At 41.3% G+C, this 17996-nt stretch overlaps 1 protein-coding gene across 5 annotated transcripts in view; it reads left to right on the forward strand.

Annotated features, from left to right (window-relative positions):
- The window catches only part of SLC16A9 (solute carrier family 16 member 9), a 58807-nt gene that overhangs the window by 30797 nt on the left and 10014 nt on the right, over positions 1–17996 (forward strand). For 3 of the 5 annotated variants that reach the window (XM_072628898.1, XM_072628899.1, XM_072628900.1), the window contains exons 4-6: positions 1545–1640; positions 7229–8143; positions 11709–13680. In XM_072628898.1, coding sequence (XP_072484999.1) covers positions 1545–1640; positions 7229–8143; positions 11709–11887 — 1190 coding nt within the window. In that variant the 3' untranslated portion in view covers positions 11888–13680. Of the gene's footprint in view, positions 1–1544; positions 1641–7228; positions 8144–11708; positions 13681–17996 lie in introns of those variants that run through there. The other 2 variants (XR_011971625.1, XR_011971626.1) reach the window with 1 other exon arrangement.

Consider the following 17996-nt stretch of genomic DNA (forward strand, 5'->3'; position numbering starts at 1 on the left):
TCTACATAAAGGTGTTCAATGACCTCTCAGGGTCCACTTTGGGCTAGCTCTAATTGCTAGGAAATTTTTCCTCACATTAAACCTAAATAAACCTCTTTGAAATTCCTCCCCTTTGTGCTCTGCTTCTGTCCACTGGGAAACTGTCCACTGGTCTAATTCTTCTTTCCTTGAGTGAGGGTTGATCATTCATGTGCTCCTTGACTCTGTTGCCCTCTGGACTAAATGTCCCCAGTTCCTTCATCTGATCCTCACAGGCATGAGCCCTAGGCCCTTCAACTGTCTGATTACTCTCCTTGAATTACTTTTCAGTTGGTCAGTGTCCTTCCCAAAATAAAGTGTCTGGGCCACACACTAGCTCACAGTGTGAACATAGGCAAACAAGAAAAAAGCAGCTCTTTCAGCCTGGAGAAGGTCAAGAAAACAGGATGATGGGTCAGTCAATAGTTCGAGCAACTAGAGTTCTCTCTTTTTTATCAGAGAAAGCGAGGTTGTGTTGCTCAGTCAGTATATATGCAATTACTCCGTGCCAGGCAGAGTGGTCAGTAGCAGGTTAAGAAAGGTAGAAAAGACTCTTGAGGATTTTATGTTCTGAGGGTGAGACCTTTTTATTTATTTATTAACCAGAAATATACAGTCATCGAAAGATAATGTCAGAGGGGAAGGCATTAGCAGCTGGTGGGAGGAGTGGGAAAGGCTTAAAGGAAGACACTATGCTAAAAGGTGGAGGTGACAAAGTAAAACATTCCAGGTATTGGGATAAGCCAGTGCAAAGGCAAGGAGATGATAGATGAAGTGTCAGATGAGAGGACAACTAAGCATACCAGTGTGGTTGGATCATAAAGTTCATGAAAGGGAATAAAATGAAAGCAGTCAGGGAAGTTAGGGGAGTGGAGATATGAAGATACAGAGAGATGCCTTAAAGAAGGGGAAACTTAGATGTAGCCATTAATGTTGAACCCTCTGCTCACCAGGAGAATGTTGTACATAGTAACAGCAATATTGTACAAAGAATGACTTAGCTATTCTCAGCAATACAGTGATCCAAGACAATTACAAAGCACTCATGATGAAGCATGCTATCTGCCTCCAGGGAAAGAATGAATTGTCTGATAACAGACAAGCATCTTTCCTTCCTTCCTTCCTTCCTTCCCTTTCATTCATTTTTTAAAAAATTCATGTCTTTTTCTGCAAAGGACTAATATGGAAACATTTTATGTAATTGCACATGTATAGCCTATATTGGAATGCTTACTGTCTCAGGGAGGGTTTAGGGGAGGGAAAGATAAAATTTGGAATTCAAAACTTTAAAAAATGCTAAAAATTATTTTAACATGTAATTGTGGGAAAATGTTATCAAAAAATTAAGCCCTCTGCTAATGAGATCCATGGCAAATGTGAAGAAATCTATGGTCTAGAAAATTTTGTTAAAAGTTTGGCCAAATTACTAATTGATCATATCCCATTGGATTAATTCATGTTGTGACCTTGCAGAGAAGTCCTGTGGTCTTTATTACATGTGTGATTTCTTTGTTTTACTGTTTCAGGCCTTGGATGTGGTTTATTATACACTGCAGCAGTGACCATTACATGCCAGTATTTTGATAAACGCCGAGGTCTTGCGCTTGGCCTGATTTCAACAGGTAAAATTTCCAACTCTATAGGGGATTTGCAGCCTTCAAAACTTGCTCAGAAAATAGGACCCACAGTGAAATTTATTCAACTCATCTTTCGCCAGGGGTAGAAATACAAATTCTTGATGTTCCCTATTCTTTACCCAAGAGGAACTTTCACTTGCTCTGGTATATGGGGGTGGCACCCCATCTAGTCAGCTTACACTTAAGGTGGACCTGTGATCTCATTAAATGCTGATGTATGTTTTGTCTCCTCCTAATTAGGAGGTAAACTCCTGGAGAGCAGACAATGTGTCACTGTTTTTTTTAGTTTCTACTCCCAGGGCTTGGCACCTCAGAGTCCTTAATCAGTATGGGTTCATTCATTCATTTTTTTATATTCCTTCCATGGCTGCAGATTGCAACCTAGCTACACCTACCTTCTTGTATAAGCCTGTTCTTAAGTCTTCCACAAAGACCCTAATGCCCTGAAGGTCTTCTTCCTCCTCTAACAGTCTACTTGTTCTCACTCCTCCTTGCTGCAGGACTGGCTTACCTTTTTTCCTGTCATATATATCTGGATGAAGCTTTTCATGGTACTCCTTGCATTTGTGCCCTTGTTGTTAACATCCCACAGCTTGATTACATCCACAGTGCATCTCTTCACTGTCCTTTGGTGACCTATGAAAGTGTAAGGCGGATAGAAGCCCTAGAGCTTCTAACCAAAACCAAAATGGTGAATGAGGCAGTGTAGAGGCACTGAGTCTATAACCTTAATATGGTGAGATTGTTTCTTGGGCTTTTGGCTGTGATCTAGTGTAAAGATGTGCTCACCAATGGAGCTAACTTTATATTTGCTTTTTCCCCTTTCCCAATTTCATGTGAGTAAAGGATGTCTATTAATTTAGACAAGGATGTCTGTATTTTTCTTGACTTGAGATTGTTTGTGGACACTTTCTTTTGAGGGAGATAAAATTCTACTGTGAGTTACTTTATTTTTAAGAAGGTAATGTCACAATTTCAAAAAGTTCTACTGAGATCCACATTAGTCATTAATGGGCCTTATTTGTCTCAGAATTAGAAAAAATGTATCAAATATTCTTCACAGAATAAAAGGAATAGCTCAAGTGTCTATAGTGCTTTATAGTCTACCAAATACTTTCTTCACAACTCTATGAAAGAGATAATGTAAATAGTGTCATCCCCATTTGGCAGATATGGAAACTGAGGCTTAAGGAGGTTAAATGGCTTCCCCAGGACAACCCAGATGGGAAATATCTGAGGAGGGATTTGAACTTAGGTCTCTTGACTCTAAGACTCTATCTGTTGTACTTATTATTAGCAATAAAAACAAGCGACATGAATGTAGTACTTGGAGCTTTATAAAATACTTCATTCACAACAACCCTACGAGGGAGGTCATATAAATATTGTCTCCATTTTACAGATGGAAGTATTCATCAGAATCAGAGGGGAGAAGTCACTCACCCATTATCACAAAGCAGGTGGCCAAACTGGGACCTGAGTTGAGATTTTTGCTGTCTCTTTGGCATAGTGATTTTACTAGCATGGCAACAGAGCCACATTTCATTGCTCTGCTTAGGAGGTCTTGAAGTAGATTTAATGTAGTAGATTTAATGGAGGCTTGATACAGAAAAGAGGCAGCATGGAGTGGGGATGGAGAGATGGTCTTAGTGCCAATAAAAGCTGGGTACTATTTTTGCCCCTGACACTTAGCAACTTTGTGATCCTGGGCAAGCCATATCACCTCTTAGTGCCCCAGTCCCTTCATCTATAAAATAGGAACAATAATTGCACCTACCTCAAATGAGATAATATGTATCACATGCTATATAAGTGTTAGCTGTTATTATTATTCCTTTTAGGATGTAAGGTCTTGAGGACATTAGAATATAGAAACTGACATTTTTCTCCCCACAATACTAAGCAAACGTGCCTTATGTCAAAATGCCTTATCATGAATTGCTTTTCAAACTTTATATAAAGTTGTTGTTGTTGATTCCATTCCATTACTTCCACTACTTAACGGAACTGTCATTCCCGGGAGAATATATGCTCCTTGAAGGCACGACTGTATTCACCTTTTTTTTTTTTTTTTGTATCCCCAGTACCTAGCAAAGGATTTGGCTTTTCAGGCTCAAACTTAGCACTTTTGGAATGAACCAAGTCAATGAATGAATGAATGACTGAATCTCATATAAATTAATCTCCTTCCCACAGTGCAAGAAGAATCTTATGCACTCCTTCAATGGTGCTCCTACCCATGACCTTTCATAAATTCCCCATAGGGAGTCCACCCAATATGATGGGAGTATATGGATATTTCTATAGATTGACAGTACTTTATTTTTATTTTCATGTACTGGCCATGTGGTTCTGATACCTATGGATTCCTTTCCAGAATAATATTTTAAGGCAAAAAATAACATTGATAGGATTACAAAGTCAACCAATTAAACTGAAATATCATCATCAAGACATTGTTTAAAAAAACAAGTTCATGGGACCCAGGTAAGAATCCGTGTTCTAGAGTTCTGGACATTGTGGAGATGGCCACATAGTATGTGGACTGCCAATCTGACACCACTCCTGCTTGCCACCAGGCAAGTCCATTTCCCTTTTCACACCCTTGTCTTTTGGTTCATATCTATAGAGGGTGTAAGTGCTCAGTAAATATAGTTTTTATTTCTTTAATCTCCCCAGCCTTGCGACTTTGTATACAGATTGTGTTTAATTTGGCAGATACACGCATCTGGTAAATGCCAGGAATGATGATCATTTTTCTCAATATGAGGCAGAAACACGAATCTCTAGAGCCCTCTGAGGTACCTAATGGCTCAAGATACTGAGCACAGAGCTTACAGGAGAAGAGTTATGTGCTCCAAATGGAAAAATTGCTAATGGGCTTTGAAAAGTCCAGAAGATCATGTGGGCTCATGGAACATTTCCATGTGTTATTGGGAAACTTTCAAAGGATGTGTCTCCTTACAAAGAAATGACCACGTCTCAACTATGCCCAGGTCAAAGCATGCTGGGAATTTTCAGTTCTGGGTAGATTTCATAGAGAGGGTATTAATATGCTGGGGGCAGAGTAACCCAAAGAGGGCAACCAGAAAAATGGAGAATCTTGATTTCATGTCGTAGAACAATCAGTTGAAGAAATTGGGGGTGTTTAGACTGGAGAAGTGAAGACTTATGGAGGCAGGATGGCAGATTGTAAGCAATAGAAAGATTGTCACATGTGGCAGAGGGATCGGATTCATTTTGCTTAGCCACACGGGGAAGAATTAAGAACAATGAGTTGAAAGTCAGGATTGCTGTAAGGAATAAATTTCTCTATTAGGCTTCCTTGAAAGGAAGACCTCATTGGAGGTCTTCATATGACATCTGTATTCTTCCCTATCCCCTCCCCCCTGCCCCACAACTTGTCAGGTGTGATTTAAGGGCAGATAAGCCTTAAATTAGTTGGCCAGTGTGATTCTCTGAACATACTATTTAGAATCTTTTAAAAATGCTAACAACCTCAGGAAATCTTTCATTCGTTCATTCATTCAATAGTCAATAAAAATTCATTAAGCAGCTACAATATGCCGGACACTGTTCTAAGTGATGGAGATCCAAAAAGAGATAAAAGACAGTCCCTGTCCTCAAGGAGCTCATAAAATTTCACATCTATTGCTTGAGCAACTGCTATGTGCCAGGCACTCTACTATGTACCAGGCACTGTACTAGGTGCCATGGATAGAACAATAAAGACAAAAACCAAATAGTCTCTGCCCTCAAAAAGCTTACATCCTACTGATTTCCCATTCTTTTATAACTGCTGGTTTTCTTTTGAGGAAGAACTCAAGGGTAACCACATACAATTTAGGAAGAGGACCTGTGATCCCAAAGCAACATGTCTTTATGCAGTACACCACATGTCTACCAGCCACTTGGCCTGTTCCTGGGCATATGGGACTGACAGATGGATGTTCATGGGGAATCCTTGGTGAATAATGTGCTGCAGATGGCAGTGAATTCTTCTATCACTTTGTCTATCTCTTTCCTCTTGGTGTAAACCACTTCAATGGATGATCATTTTCATTAAAAAAGCATACTTCTATAAGAGTAGTTTATTTCCTCCCTGTTGTTTCATGGGGGTATTTTTCAGTGCAATTCAAGTTCTTAAGACACTAATTTTCCCATTTGAGTGAGACCTAAAATGGATAAGGCCAGCTTGACTTAGCTGGAGTTCCAGCATTACCACCAAATGATTTTGTCACCTTGAGCAAATCGCTTCCTTCTCAGGGCCTCAGTTTCCTCCTTTACAAAATGGGGAAATCTCCTGTGGGATCTCAAAGTCCCCTTTAAACTCTGATATTCTATGATACTCTGGGCCACCCTGTGTATTTGTGAATTAGGAGCACCTGCTCATTCCAGAGTATCATAGAATTAGTGCCTATCCTATTATGACCCATTGGTGAAGGGGGTCCCTCCCAGGAGGGAGCTTGAGGTTCTTTTGCCTGCCCTTATTTTCTCCCAGTGGAGTCACAGAAGCCAGCTTGTCCACTTCTAGGTCTCAGTCCTGGGATCTAAAAGAAGGGGACTACCAAAGCATCCCCTTTGGGTCAAGGTGAACATGCAGGGCTTTTTGGGTGCTCTCCAGGAAAAACTACATTGGAAGCAAGCAGAGAGTAATGCATTAATCACCCTTTAATGAGGCACAGTGAGTACAGAGGCAGCTGGTGTGGCCAGGCTGGGGAGAGTTACATAGATAACTGAATCAGAGTTGGGAGCTCACAGGCAGCATGGAAGCGGAGGAGGCCAGGAGTGGCAGGGTATGGGGGTCCCTTGTTTATAGAGTTTGGAGGGCTGCTCTAATTCTGTCTGTCCCACTTGAGTTTATTGATACATCAATTTCATCTCAGAGTTATCAAAAGCCACCTTAGGAATCCCTAATTTACAAAATGTTTTACTTGTTTTACTGTGGCACCTCTGGCACTTCTCTGCAGATTGAGGGCAACTAATGGGGCTTAGCTGGCTTTCCCTAATTTAGCACATAGTCTCAGGATGTGACCTCCGTTAATTTATGAGATGGTTTTGCACGTGACCTCTGTATTCTTTACATTTTTACTTCTTATTATTGTTACCTTATGCTGGCTTCTTATGTATTTACTTATAAAACATACTGTGTGGGTAGGGGGAGTGGTCAGGGGAACCAGAACAAGATACAATTTCATCATAGTAGCTGTAGAGGACATCTTGGCAAGGAGAGAGATTGGAAACAGAAAAACCAATTTGAATCTTATTTACTTACCTACTTGCTAAATAGAGTCATTATTTAATAGAATATATGCTCCTTGTGGGCAGGAACTGTTTCTTTTTTTGTTTTTTAATCCCCAGCCTGGTAGGTGTTTAATAAATGCCTGTTAAATGAATGGATAAGTATACACCTCTTCACATTAAAAAAAATCAAAACTTTTAGAACTTCCCATAAAAATGGCAGCCAAGTTTGCTATGAAAACATGACATGAGAAGTATAAGCTTAACCTTGAGGTTCTCCCTTAAAGTGAGTCATTATGATAAAGACTGAGTGGTCCTCTTTTCCTTTCCAGGGTCCAGTGTTGGACTTTTTATATATGCTGCACTTCAGAGAGAACTGCTTGAGTTGTATGGATTAGATGGATGTCTGCTCATTGTGGGTGCCATAGCACTAAATATATTACCCTGTGGCATTTTGATGAGACCCCTGGGTTCCTCTAACAGCCCTCCACCAGAAAAACCACGTGTCAAAAGTGTTTCTGCCAAATACTCCATATACAATGAGAAAGAAAAGACTGTGGAGGATAATGTTAGCATTCTTGAAAAAGGCTACAGTGATGAAAAATTCGTGAGACCTTTGACATTTACCGCTTCCAAACAGGAGAGTCCATTACACGAGAAGGAGTCAGCCGCAGCACAGACAAAAGAAACAGATGCTTACAAAAAGACAGCTGTGGAACAGAAGTATTTTTGTAAACAGCTGGCCAAGAGAAAATGGCAAGTGTGTCAGAACTACTGGAAAGAAACAGTCCTCTTATTCAAGAATAAAGTCTTTTCTGCACTTTTTTTCGCCATCTTGCTTTATGACATTGGGGGCTTTCCACCTTTGCTGATGATGGAAGACGTTGCCAGAAGTGCAAATGTGAAGGAGGAAGAATTTGTCGTGCCCCTTGTCTCAATCATAGGCTTCATGACTGCTGTTGGCAAGATTTTATTGGGTGTGCTGGCGGATATCAAGTTCATCAACACTATCTATCTCTATGCGGCCACCTTGGTATTGATCAGCCTGACCTTGTGTGCTATTCCCTTTGCCAAAACCTATGTCTCGTTGGCAGTACTTTCTGGGATGATAGGATTTTTAACTGGCAACTGGTCCATCTTCCCATATGTGACTACCAAGACTGTGGGAATTGAGAAATTGACCCATGCCTATGGGATTCTAATGTTCTTTGCAGGAGCTGGAAATAGCCTGGGACCACCCATTGTTGGTAAGATTTGGGGGATTTTGATGACGGTGAAAATCAGCAAAATGTGTTTTCTTTTGTTGCTTATCAATTGATCAGTCAACGATAATTTATTAAGCCCAACTCTGAACCAGGCATAGTTGATCGAGAGACAAAAGTCAGATATAGACACTGCCCTCATGGAGTTTATATTCCATTTTGGGAGGCAATATGTACACATCCTAGTATATATGAAATCGATATAAAGTGATTGGAGGTGGGGTGGTCCTGTGCCAGGCGCTGAAGATACAAACAAAAAAAAGTACCCTACCTGCAGGGAACTTCCATCCTACTGAAGGAATCTTGCCCATCTTTACAATAATTGTATACATTTTTATGTACTATGTCAAGTGGAAATGGAAGTGATGGGTCACATTTATTGAGTGTTTTGAGCAGAATTGTAACTAGGGTGGGATGATAAGGTTTTTTTTCCTATGGCAGCAAATTTTGAGCAGACTGAGAACACTTGTAGTCCTTCAGCAGCAAAAAAACGGAAGAATTAACTCAAAGTGTAAGCTACCAGATGACCTATAGCCTCTGAACCACAGCACCTCAAGGGAGCTCCTTTCTTAACCTGGCTTCTCTTTCTCTCTCTTAACCATTAGTCCTGGTTCTCTGGGTATGTATCTTAGCTCCAAGAGTTGATTTGAGTTTCATTTTTGTGCCACTTGCTTCAGGCAGAGTTTGTGCTGCCTCAGGCAGCTCATAACAGTGCTGCCTTTCCAATATACAAGCTATCTTCCTCAAACCACCCAATAATGTCAGAAGTAAAAATACCATTATATCCATTTTTATGGATGAGATTGAGGCTCTAAGAGGTTAAGTGGTTTGCTAAGGGCTAGACAGTGTCAGAGCTGGGTATTTGAACCCAAGCAGCCTGATTATATATTTCCAACGGGTTACCTTCTGACTAGTTTAAAATACAGAATTAAAAAGTCATAGCATCCATCATACCTAAGGTTCTGCATTGCCTATTGGGTAAAGAAATCATCTTTGGAACCAATGTTCCATTACCTCCTTCCGTAGTACCTGAGGGAAAGCCTGTTTTTTCACAAGGGTTATAAAATCTGCTTCTACTGGTCCAGAAAAAAGGAGTTGCAGTGTTGTGTCTAGGACATACAGTAGAGAGAGAGAAGATTATTTTGAATGGATGGTAGAAAGACATAAAGAAAGTAATATATAATGAGGTTGGAAAGATAGAGCTTTGTTGTAAAGACCTTTAAGTTAAAAAGAGCAATTGATATTTGATCCTAGAGGCAATAGGGAGCCACTGAAGTTTATTGAGTAGGGGAGGAACAGCTCAAATCTGTACTCAAGAAAATCAGTTTGCATTGGATGTCTCTCATCTCTAAAATAATCTCTCTCCTCATCCTCCCCTCATAGAATTCCTCTCTTCCTTCAAGACACAGCTCAAGCCCCACCCTCTACACCAAATCTTCCCTGCCTTCTTAATAATATCATATTTGATCTATTTTGCATTTTTCTGTATATTCCTTTACATATATGAATATATATATGAATATATGTATATATATACATGTACATGCTGTCTCCTCCAGTCAAATGTAAGCTCATTGAGAAAGGAGACTGTTTCCTTCATTGTCTTTGTATGTCCAGCATCTTGCCCAGTGCCTACCCATAGTCATCTCTTAATAAATGCTTGCTAACTGATTGATTAATTAATGCTAGAATAGAGAATTGCAAAGAATCTTTGAGATCATTTGGTCCAAACATCTCATTTTACTGATAAGGAAACTGAGGCCAGGAGCTTAAGCAATTGACCAAGGTCCCACAGTTAATAGTGGTAGCTGGTTGGTTGGTTGGTAGCTAATCCATAGTCAATTGACAGGCATTTATTAACTGCCTATTATGTGCCAGGCACCCTACTACACTCTGGGGATACAAGGACAAAATGAACTTTCCCTGCTCTCAAAGGACTTCCATTCTATCAGGCTAGGCAGCATGTATATATCACTTAGGATAAATAGAAAATAAGTATAAGGTTGTGTGGGGAGGGAGGACAGGAGCAGTGGGAGCTTGAGGGATCGGGAAGGACTTCATGTACAAGGTGCAGAGTGATCTTTAGAGGGCTGACATTAAATATAAGCAACAATCATTGAGCAGATGACTTAGGGTTTGCCAAAACCTTTACACTCGTTGTCTTATTTGCCCCTCACAATAACCCTAGGTGGTTGGTGCCATCATCATCATCATCATCGCCATCATCACCATCATCAGCACCATCATCACCATCATTATTTCCATTTTATAGATAAGTAAACTGAGGTCCCAGTGGCTTGCCCAGGGCCCTGCAGTTACTATCAGTGGTGTGTGATTTGAACCCAGGTCGGGCTGACTCCCAGGAGAGTGCCCATTCTAGTCCACCATGTTACTTTTACTTTAGTGAGTAGTCAACTTTGGATTCTAATCGAGGTCTTCTAACTCCAAAGTCACAGCTCCTTCTCCTATACTACACTGCCCTCCTAAATCAACCTAGTTGAATATCCAGTCTGAATTTGATTTCAAATCCTTATTGCCTCTCAAGTCATTTTAACAAGCATTTCTTGAGTACTTACCATGTGAAGTCTTGGCACAGTGGATACAAGGTCAGTGTGGCCAAAGACGAGTCATTAGCCTTCATATCTCCCAACCTCAGTTTCCCCACCTGTGAAGTGTCAACAGTAATACCTGAGGTGGGAGGCATCATGGTTTAGTGGAGCATATCTGTGACTTAGAGTCTAGAAGACTTGACTGAGATCTACTGGCTGTGTGAATCAGAGAGAGCTTATTCCAACTCCCTCAGATCTAAGTTGCTGAGCAAATGCTGATTCACACTGGCCAAGGGAGTTTCCTCATTGGAAAATCCCTATTGAGTTGGGATCAGTAGTAGAAAAAATAATAACCACTATTTGCATGGCACCTACTATGTGGCAGTCACTGTACTTAGTGCTTTACAAATGTTACCACGTTGAATCCTCACAACAACCCTGGGAGGTAGGTGCTGTTATTATTCCCATTTTACAGATGAGGAAACTGAGGCACACAGAGGCTAAATGACTTGGTCAGGGTCACTCAGCTAGTAAGTGTCTGAGGTCAAACTTGAACTCATGTCTTCCTGACCCCAGACCTGGTGCTCTATCCACTTTGTCATCTGTAAGTCAAAGGAGCTTCTGTCTACTATGAGGAATATAGTCCATAGACAGGTAAGTATAGTATACTTGGGTGCAAGAGCTCACTTTGGGTATGGGGCTCACTCAACAAATTCAGCTCCTGACTAATCTATGGCTGAGTAAATAAGCCCTGGGGAGTGGCAGAGAGAGATTAAGAACTTGTCCAGGGTCACACAGCTAATATAAGTCTGAGGTGGGATTTGATCCCAGGTCTTGCCCGGCTACTCACGATTCTCTAACCAGCACACCATCTACAAAGAATACAAAATCGTTTCCAATGGGAGAGGGTGCTGATGGGGGCACAGAACAGATTCGCTTTGGGGAATCTCGGGGAAAATGATCCATCCATCCATCCATCCATCCATGGTTCTTTTTGGCAGGTTCGTTTTACGACTGGACACAGAGCTACGACATTGCGTTCTACTTTAGTGGAGGTTGTGTTCTGCTCGGCGGGTTGATTCTGCTGCTTGCTGCCATTCCTTGGGGGAACATGTGCCACAAAGACAGCACCAAGCCAGTCCCAAAGTCTTATGTGTACCAAGCTGCATCTCCAGCATAGGGGAAATGGGCACGCCTCTTAGTACCATTTTATGCTCTCTCTCTAGCAAAGTCCTCAAGAGGTTTTGCAAGTGGCTCGAGCAGTCAAGATTCTTTTTCTATTAGACCAATTCCCTGGTGGCTGGCTCTCAGTCATCATCACCATCCCTCTCCTCCAGCCTCATTTGGCTGTATGTTCTTATTGCCTTTTGCTACACTGTTGCCCTCAAGGTCTTGAATTTAGACGGCATGAGGAGATACCTCTCTGAATCAAGGAGTAGCAGCATTTCCTCTCCCACTTTGCCAGCCCCATAATGAGATACCCAGAAAGGGAAGTCTTCTGCATTTCAAACTGTGAAGCAGCCAGTCTAATGAGATGCACACAGATGCCACTGGGGTCTTCTGGATTCCCTCTTCTCTTGGTGACTCTAGTTGATTAACCACTTGAAGTTTTGTTTTAAAAACTCATCAAGAGAAGCAACCCAAATTCACCAGGGAATGAAAACTTTTCTGGAAAGGGGCATTCAAAATAGCAGCTGAGCCAGATGACAGTCCCTGTTGGGATACAGAGATATCGTCTTATTTTTTGTTCCCTAAGCATCTTGAGTCTATTCAGGGTCCCACTGAACACACACAAACATCACAGTTCCCTGGCCTCAAGATGTTTGCTGAGGGGCCCGTGAGCTCCCACCATGCTGCTGTCCCTGGGACCTGGTCTCCACTGTTTGCTAAACAAAATGTAACCCACTGTCATTATGTGGCATCCACTCAACAGAAGCTCTGCCAAGGAAGGGGCTAGGTGGGAGGGGGGCATTTCTATGTCTATGTTTCCAAATTGGAAACCCTGATTTCGATCATTCCATTACTGCAAATGGGAGACTTCTGTTAAGTTTGAATACAGCCCAGTTGCACATTTGCACATCTGCCAGATGAAGCAATTGCTGCTATAAATGTGGCCATTCTTCCATGATAACTGTTTACAATGCTTTTCTTTAGATCTGAGGGGAGCCATGGGTGTTGGGGGGGGGGGGGAGGGCATTGGCTAGGTGAAGAAGGGAAATGAGAAATTGGTGCTTTGGCCTTGCTAGACCTAGGAAACCCATCTTAGAAAGAGACATTTCACAAGTCCACATTTCTCTAAGGTACTTCTCAAGAGAAAAGAGTAATTCTCTTGATGTTCAAAAAAGAAAAAAGCCACCAAGGCATTTCTTAAACAGGGATTACCCTTTCTCTAGTGCCAAAATTCTCTCCTAATGTTTTTGGGAAGTATACAATATGAAATTTTATTTTATATTTCTCTGTTGGCTTCCTTCTGAAGCATCTAAAGCACTTTACAATCACCAATTGCCTCACAATGTCCCAGAGAAAAGCAGCCGACACTTTTGTAGATGGGGAAACTGAGAGACAGGGAGATCTGGGCACTGGCTTGAGGTCACCGTACAGGGCAGAGAGGGCCCTGGATAGAACTTTTGAACTCTCTTCCCATGGTCTCCAGGAACTTCTGCATCTTGCTCCATGGTCACCATGAGGTGTTGGCTGGTAAGGACAGTTATTAAGAAACAAAAACTCACCCATGGGTTTTGGGTTTAAAGCATCTTTTTTCCCCCAATGAGTTCAAGATGCTCACTTCTATAATGAAAATAAGTGACAAGCTTGTTTATTTCATGATATGTATGGATGTATTTGATGTGAGGGGATTGTCAGGGTGTCTTTTTGCCATGTGCGTCTGTAAATTTTGCTCTGTTCTTGTTTTCCCCACTGTCTAGGAAATTTTTGAGTTTTAAGTTACAATAAAACATCTATTATTTCAATTTAGGTGGCTTTTCCTGAGTGGTCCCTTCTATTATCCCATTGTAATTAGCATAGAAACCAAAGGGGTCAAAATATAAAGCTGTAATCCCATCTCCACTGTATCTGGCCCAGCAGATAGAGTGCTGGGCCTGGAACCAGGAAGACCCAAGTTAAAATCCTACCTCAGACACTTATTAGCTGTGTGGCACATAATGAACCTCAGCCTGCCTCAGTTTCCTCTACTGTAAAATGGGGATAATAATACTATCTACCTCCCAAATTTGTAAGGATCAAATGAGATATTATTTTAAAGTGCTTAGCATAGTACCAGACACCTAGTAGGTACTTAATAAATGTTTCCTTCCTTCCTTCTTTCCTTCATTCCTTTCTTCTTTCCTTCCTTCCTTCCTTGCTCTCAGCTCAGTATATCACTTACATGATATTTTGCAATTCAATTCCAAAAAAGCATTTACCTGGACAGAAAGGAAGTGGTCCCTGCCCTCAGGAACTTACATTATATAAAAGAGACAAAGCATACCCACAAATAAATCTAGGAAAAGGAAAATATGGGTGCTCAAGGGAGGTTGCCAGAAATGAGCCTTGAAAGAAGTTAAGTGTATTCTGGGAGGTGGTGATGATGAGGTAGCCCATGCATAATGAAATGCATGGAGTAGGAGGTAGCACTTGCACTTTGTCTGGGATGTAAAAAGCATGAAGTCAGTCAATACAAAAGAAGTTTAGAGTGACAGATGATAGCCAGATTTTGTAGGGCCTTAAACACCAAACTGAGGAGTCTGCAGGTTATCCTCTCTGAGTAGAGCAGTGACTAGTTAAAATCATATATGAGGGATGTTCCTTTGTCAGCTGTGTGGAAAACTGAGTGAAAAGGTGGAGGACTAGAAGCTGGGAGATAAAATAGGAGACTTTTGTAATAGATGAAGTAAGAGGGGATGAGAGTCTGAAATGGGAAGGCTATAAGAGGAGAGAGAAAGGGATGGATGCAGGTGATGCTGTGGAGGTAATAATGGTCCCCCTTCATCAACATGAGAGGTGACCCTGAGAGGTGGTGACTCTTCCCTCTTTGGAGGTCTGCACAAGGGAAGGCTAGATGACCATTTGTCAAGTGTGATAGCGGAGATTGATGGACTACCGAAGTGGCCACTGAGGTCCTTTCCCACCCCAGGGCTGGGATTCAAATTGGGCAGGAATCCCTCAGATAGCCAATTTGCTTATCAATTTGTATATTTGTATTTAGGCCAATGGCTTGGCAACAAGTTAGTCACCCGTACTGAATTCTCTCAAGATACTTGAGGTGGTTGAAGATTTTTTCTCCCTGAATCTGTTTTATCTTGCCGAAGGGAAAAATTTGTATAATTTTATGACATTATTATATCCATAGACTATCTCAAAAATAAAAAGTAAATAGAAGCATTAAGAACTGTCCAAAAGTTCAGTGGTCCTCTCTCTAGGCACCTCTTCCTCTATCTTCTCTCTAGCTACCTTCCTACCCCATGTCAGTAACTATACACTAGAGGAACATCTACCCTAGAGCCCTGTTCACTTGATTGGAACTTCTTACCTAGGACACTGTTTCAAGAAAATCCCAGTCAAACTTCTCTGCTGGCCTCCCTTCCAGCCATTGTCTCCATGTCAAATTATCTGCCTGTGCACATCAGAGCCCACATCACCTTCCCTTCCCAACCTTCTCCCTTCCACCCAGTTCTGGAACCATTATGAAGCATGAAAAAGTCCACTCCATCACTATTCCTGGAAGGAGTAGCCTGACTTACTCTTCTGTGTCCCCCTCTCTCCATGTCTGTAACTTTCAGAACCAAAAATGCCGCATGAAAAGCAATTTGCAAAACTCAAAGGTGTTTATAAATGTTAGCAATGAGCTCCACTCCTCTGTATGCATTGTTTCTTCTAAGAAAATGTAAGCTCATTGAGGAGGTAGGTAGAATTACCTTTGTTTTTGACCTGGTATCCCCAGGGCTTAGCACTATGAGCAACACGTTGTAAGTCCTTAGTGACTTCTTTCTCATCCATCCATCCATCCATCCATCCATCCATCCATCCATCCATCCATCTATTCACCCATCTATCCATCCATTTATGTGGCATGGTCAGGGTTCTAGGTAATTTCCTATGTCCTTCTCCTACTCCTAGCTTCTAAAACAAAAGATAACCCCCAAGCCCTGGGTATTCTCCAGAGGAGGTTAGGTTTTGTGTTGCTTAATTTCTTAGAAACATCCAATTCCAAGTTGCCCATCTCTACTCCACAGCTCCAAATAGGTTGCCCACAACTTCTAGGGCATTTCTAACAAAGGATAGAAAAATTATGTTTCTGGGGGAAATGTTAACATGATGCTTAACATGATTCCTCTCTTGGTTTTGTTTTAATACTGATGGCTCTCTGAAGCATGGAAGAATGAGAACAGGTAAGCTGGAGGGAGTCTCTATGGCTGCCACTTGAAGTGATCTGCAGTTGGTAAAATACCATATATTCATCATTTCTTTTGATTTTTTGTGACCATCCTAGTGTTATGATCATTATGATCCTGGTTTTATAGTTGAGGAAACTGAAACTCAAAGACATCAGGTAACTTTCCTAGGATCTCATCACTAGAGAACTCTAAGGAAGGCCTCAGTCTTTCTGACTCCAAGGCCCATGCTCGACCCATTCACCACATTCTAGGATTTCAAAGAGGCCTCAGAAGCTACCTAGGCTAGCTACTCATGTCATTTTAGAGACGAGGACACTTGTGCTTTCTCTCAGACAACAATAGTAGTTACTATTTCTCCTAGATGTGGAAGTGGATAGAATACGTCACCTTTAGACTTAAGGTCAGATCTGGCCTCAGACATTTACTTACTAGCTGTGTGACCTTGGACAAGTCACTTAACCCATTTGCTTCCATTTCCTCAACTGTAAAACAACTGAGGATAATAATAGTGCCTACATCCCAGAGTTGTATTTGTAAAGTGCCTGGCATAGATACTAGGCATTTAATAAATACATCAATAAATTTTAAGCTATCAGTCTCTTAACACATCTATTGCCAATACATCCACCAGGAGTCTTTTGCCTTTTTAGCTGGAAGTTCCTGGAATCTTTAGGATCATCATTTATGGAGCTTAAAGGGACCATAAACATTACCTAGTCTTGCCTCTTATTTTCAAAAAAAGAAAATGGAAGTGCGGAGACCTATGTACAAGGTCACACGGGTGAGAAGTGACAGGGATGGGATTCTAACTGGGGTCCTCTGACTCAAAATCCATCAGCCTTTCCAATGGCTGATTTAAGAGTCTCTTCAGCCGTAGTCTGTGAAAAGACCACAGATCAGCGTGTGCAAGCTGACACAGGGATGTGCTTTGGTCATAATATATTTTTTAGAAATCAGATTGCTGGATATTTGTATGACAGATATGTACATATATTATTTATTTATTTATTAAATAATAAAAATTTATTAAAATTTACCATGTGCCAGACTCTGCGCTACATTCTGGAGATACAAAAAAGGGCAAGAATATCGTCTGTCCTCAAGGGGTTCATACTGTAATATTCCAATAACAAGATATGTACAAGGTAGATGGAAGGGGAAGGCACCAATGCATGTGTTTGTGTATATGTGTGTGTGTGTGTTCATCCACATGTGTACATATATTCAGTAAATAGTTATATTGACATGAATCATTTTGGGGGAGGCAAATTGGACCTCTCATTGTCCCTAAGAAAGCTTATATAGCTGCCTCCCAAGGCATAAAAACTTTATGGAGTTTTAAATCCTTAGAGATTAGCACCTCAGCACATTTTTTCTCAAATTAGTACAGTCACTGAAAAGCCCTTTGCCAAAGCCCCCTGTCCTGCTGCCTCCTCTGAGCCCAAGATCTGGGTCATGAGATGCTAGGAATCTGGTTCTAAGTGCCCCAGCTTCCAGTGCAGCAAGTTGTTTCCTTGTGACTTACTTCTGCTTGCTTCAGAAGGTGTCCAGAAACTTGGTGGTAGGGGTGAAGTTGGGGCTTTTTCAGTCATAGCTACCTAGATGAACAGGGAGGATGCCAGCCCTAGGGATTTAGCATCCCCACCCCAGGATTTGAAACTTCACAGAATTTCAGTTTGTCCCTTTAGCCTCAAAATGAAAAGGAAAAGAAGAGCATAGATCAAGAGCTGATGTGAATTCAGAAGTCACCTAGTCCAATCCTTCATTTCACAGATGAGGAAACTAAGGGCCAAGACACGCAGTGACTTCCCCCAGGTCACCCAGGTAGTAAGTGTCAGAGCTGGTGTTCTAACTCAGGTCTATCAAGTTCAAATCCTCCAAATTCAGAACTGTTTC

This window comes from Notamacropus eugenii, chromosome 1, assembly GCF_028372415.1.
Source record: "Notamacropus eugenii isolate mMacEug1 chromosome 1, mMacEug1.pri_v2, whole genome shotgun sequence".
NCBI classification, from domain to species: Eukaryota; Metazoa; Chordata; class Mammalia; order Diprotodontia; family Macropodidae; genus Notamacropus; species Notamacropus eugenii.